The sequence below is a fragment of the Lactuca sativa genome, chromosome 3, assembly GCF_002870075.4.
Source record: "Lactuca sativa cultivar Salinas chromosome 3, Lsat_Salinas_v11, whole genome shotgun sequence".
NCBI lineage: Eukaryota > Viridiplantae > Streptophyta > Magnoliopsida > Asterales > Asteraceae > Lactuca > Lactuca sativa.
The window spans coordinates 110,655,039-110,658,373 of NC_056625.2; the positions used below are offsets into that span (position 1 = coordinate 110,655,039).

The 3,335-nt window shown below is 34.8% G+C and overlaps 1 protein-coding gene across 1 annotated transcript; it reads left to right on the plus strand.

Moving 5' to 3' along the window:
- Window positions 1-1,381: 1,381 nt before the first annotated feature.
- Window positions 1,382-3,125, plus strand: LOC111889175 (AAA-ATPase At3g50940). The gene is made up of 3 exons (XM_023885317.2): window positions 1,382-1,680; window positions 1,751-2,462; window positions 2,551-3,125. Exons 1-3 carry the CDS (start codon window positions 1,382-1,384, stop codon window positions 2,980-2,982), a joined length of 1,443 nt encoding a protein of 480 aa, XP_023741085.1. The 3' UTR covers window positions 2,983-3,125.
- Window positions 3,126-3,335: the final 210 nt, after the last annotated feature.

The following is a 3,335-nucleotide window of genomic DNA, read 5'->3' on the forward strand; positions in this document are numbered from 1 at the left end:
TTAAATGTTATTCCCGGAAAAAGCCAATTTTTATATTCGAGTTATTTTTTAAAATTTAAAATTTGTAACTCTCAAAAAACTATTTTCCAAACAAACAAATAAAATGATTTGTTTTAAACTCGCATGTTTTTGTCTCAATTACAACATCATGTTTATAAGATAGGAGTATGAACCACGAGGGGCATGTTTATAAGATAGGAGTATGAACCACGCATGTTTATAAGGTAATAATGTTTTTTTTTTTTTTTTTTTTTTTTTTTTTTTTTTTTTTTAATATTTGACCATTGAACTTGCTTAATATGTTCAAAATAGGGTAATAAGACTGATAATTAACGGCAATATTACCTTATTATAAACAAGTCAACCAAGTTTACTAGTCAAATGTGTACGAAAAAACATGAATACCTAAATATAGAAAAAAATCAAAGTTCATTACCTGTTTTGATAATATTAGGTTCTTTATGTTAAATCCAAGCAGTCATAAGACCCATTGATGTGACATGAAAGTTGGTTGTCCCGTGTTTGTATACGAAGAGATGGTCAGATATTTGGCCAACTTTGTTTAGGCCCAACTAGTTAGGGTTTAAGTTGTATACGCTTAAGGACGTCATATGTGTTTTAAAGAGCTAGCTGAACAGCCTAGCCCAGACTAGCCGGGCCTGAACCTGGTTGTGCCAAGCCTAACGTAATTGTTTATGGACTGTTGTTGCCTGATCCCAAGCCACAGTCCATGAGACGGTTTTTGTCGAATATTATCAAAACAACAAAGAAACTTTGATTTTTATCCATATTTAGGTAACCATTTTTTTTTACACATTTGACCAATAAACTTTTTTGACGTGTTCATAATAGGATAATATTACCGTAATTACCAATTATATTACTCTATTTTAAACAGGTCAAACAAGTTCAATGGTTAAAAATGAACGGAAAAAACATGGTTATCCAAATGTGGACAAAACCCAAAGTTCATTACCTATAGGTCATTAGCCCAAAACCAATTGCGGGTAAGCTTGGGAACCCAAAACTATCGAGTCAAATGTGTAAAATAAAAATTAAAATCTTGAACAAAATTAGAATAATGTGTGAATTCAATTTAAGGAATAGATATCAAGAAGAGGGATGAGGGTAGTTTCCAAAGGATATTAAACGAAAGCTACCTTCTTGTTAAGTGGATGGAGAAAAAAAGAACAAATAAAAGTATCAGTATTCTTTTTATAAAAACTGATAATATTTTGTATAGATATACATTACTTTTTTTAACTAATCATCATTAAATGGCGTCCCAAATATTCCCGAAGATTACCAACTATCCGTATACAAGATCTTTCTAGTTTCTACCCTCTTCTAAAGAAATTCCTAGCTAGGAAAGCAGACAGTAATGGCGGAACCGAGGCTTCGTGGTCTAAGTTTTCCGGCGATGGCGACACCGTTATCGCTGCTGTTAGCGTATGCCCCACAATACGCCCCCTCAGTCATGCTCTTGCTCACAATGTACAACCTCGTTCCAACACAAATCCTAAAATACGTCGTCAACGCCGTCCGATTCTACTGGAAACCTAAATCTTCAAAACTCACTCTCCTCTTCGACCAGAGAGACGGCGTTTCTCCAAACCAGATGTTCGATGCCGCCGAAGCCTTCCTCTGTACCAGAATGAAACCGGATTCCAACTGTCTCAGGTGATTGTTAAATCTTTAATTAATTCTTGTTTTATAGATTTTAATTTCAACCCTAAAAATCTTATTGTAGAATAACCAAAACTGTCAAAGAAGATCACATCAATGTTAAGTTTGCAAAATGGGAGGCGATACAAGATTCGTTTGAGGGAATCTCACTTGCATGGAGGTACGTCATCGTGCCACCACAAGAAAAGTCTAACGGCGGTGAAACCCCGGAGAAGAAATACATCGAACTGAAATTTGACAAAGAATATAAAGACAAAATAATAAATTCTTACTTACCATGGATACTTGAAAAAGCTAAAGAAATTGAAAACCAGAAGAATGTCGTGAAGCTCCATAACCTACAATTCGAACGCAGCGGTTATAATAGAACAGAAAAGGAATCGGTAAAACTAGACCATCCATCGACGTTTGATACATTAGCTATGGATCCAACGATGAAAAAGACGATAATGGAGGATTTGGATTTGTTTTTAAGGAGAAAGGATTTTTACAGGAAAGTAGGGAAGGCATGGAAGAGAGGGTATCTACTGTATGGTCCACCGGGGACTGGGAAATCAAGCTTGATTGCTGCCATGGCGAACTACCTTAAGTTTGATATTTATGATCTACAGTTGAACAGTGTTGGGAGTGATTCGAGTTTGAAGAAACTGATGTTAAGCACATCGAATCGTTCCATTATTGTGATCGAAGATATTGATTGTAGCATACAAGTGCATGATCGGAAGGGAACTATTCCTTCAAAATATATCCACGATAAACCTAAACATTCTCCCCAGGTTTGTTTCTTTAATCTTCCTGCTACAGATGATTGGAATTTGGAAGAGGGTAATTAAATATTGTTTCTTTTTTCGTTGGTTTTTGTAGTTTTCTTTATGTGGGCTTTTAAACTTCATAGATGGGTTATGGTCGTGTTGTGGGGATGAACGTATCATAATCTTTACAACAAACCACAAAGAAAGACTCGATCCTGCATTGCTTCGACCAGGAAGGATGGATGTGCATATTCATATGTCGTATTTGACCATTGATGGGTTCAAAACCCTAGCTGCTAACTATCTCAACATTCATGACACACATTTGAGGTTTACTGAAATTGAAGAATTAATCAATGGCACCAATGTTACACCAGCGGAGGTGGCGGAGGAACTCATGAAGTCCGACGATCAGGAGATTGTGTTGGAGGGAGTTGTGAACTTTTTGAAACGGAAGAAGACGGAGGAGGATACAGCTAAAGAGCAAAGTGATGGTGGTAATGATGAAGTTCCAGAAGCGAAAAAGGCAAAAGTTATCTCATAATTTGAAACAATTATTTTTTGATAACTCTAATGGTTAGTTAGATTTAACTAGACTTTAATATTAGTAATGGTTGATTAACATTTTGAAAACTAATATAATAGTCATTATGCCATAGCGTATGTCGCCACAACTTCGTGACTATAGATCCCTTTTGTTAATTCTACTGTGACATTTAATGACATAATTTGTTCTATTAGTCTATGTGAGCTAACTTTGCGTTGACATCTTAGATATTAAAAACTAGTTTATAACCCGTCAGAACCACGGTTATAAAATTAATTAAACTTTTATATTAAAAAATCAAAATTTTTAATCAATTATTTTAAATAAATTATTACTTTAGATATATTTTT

Bases quoted from the DNA above. Each gene is read 5' to 3' on its own strand.
- LOC111889175 (XM_023885317.2), top strand. From the start codon at position 1,382: ATGGCGGAACCGAGGCTTCGTGGTCTAAGTTTTCCGGCGATGGCGACA. The intron at 1,681-1,750 runs GTGATTGTTAAA...ATCTTATTGTAG, and splicing joins CCGGATTCCAACTGTCTCAG to AATAACCAAAACTGTCAAAG. The intron at 2,463-2,550 runs GTTTGTTTCTTT...TGGTTTTTGTAG, and splicing joins AACCTAAACATTCTCCCCAG to TTTTCTTTATGTGGGCTTTT.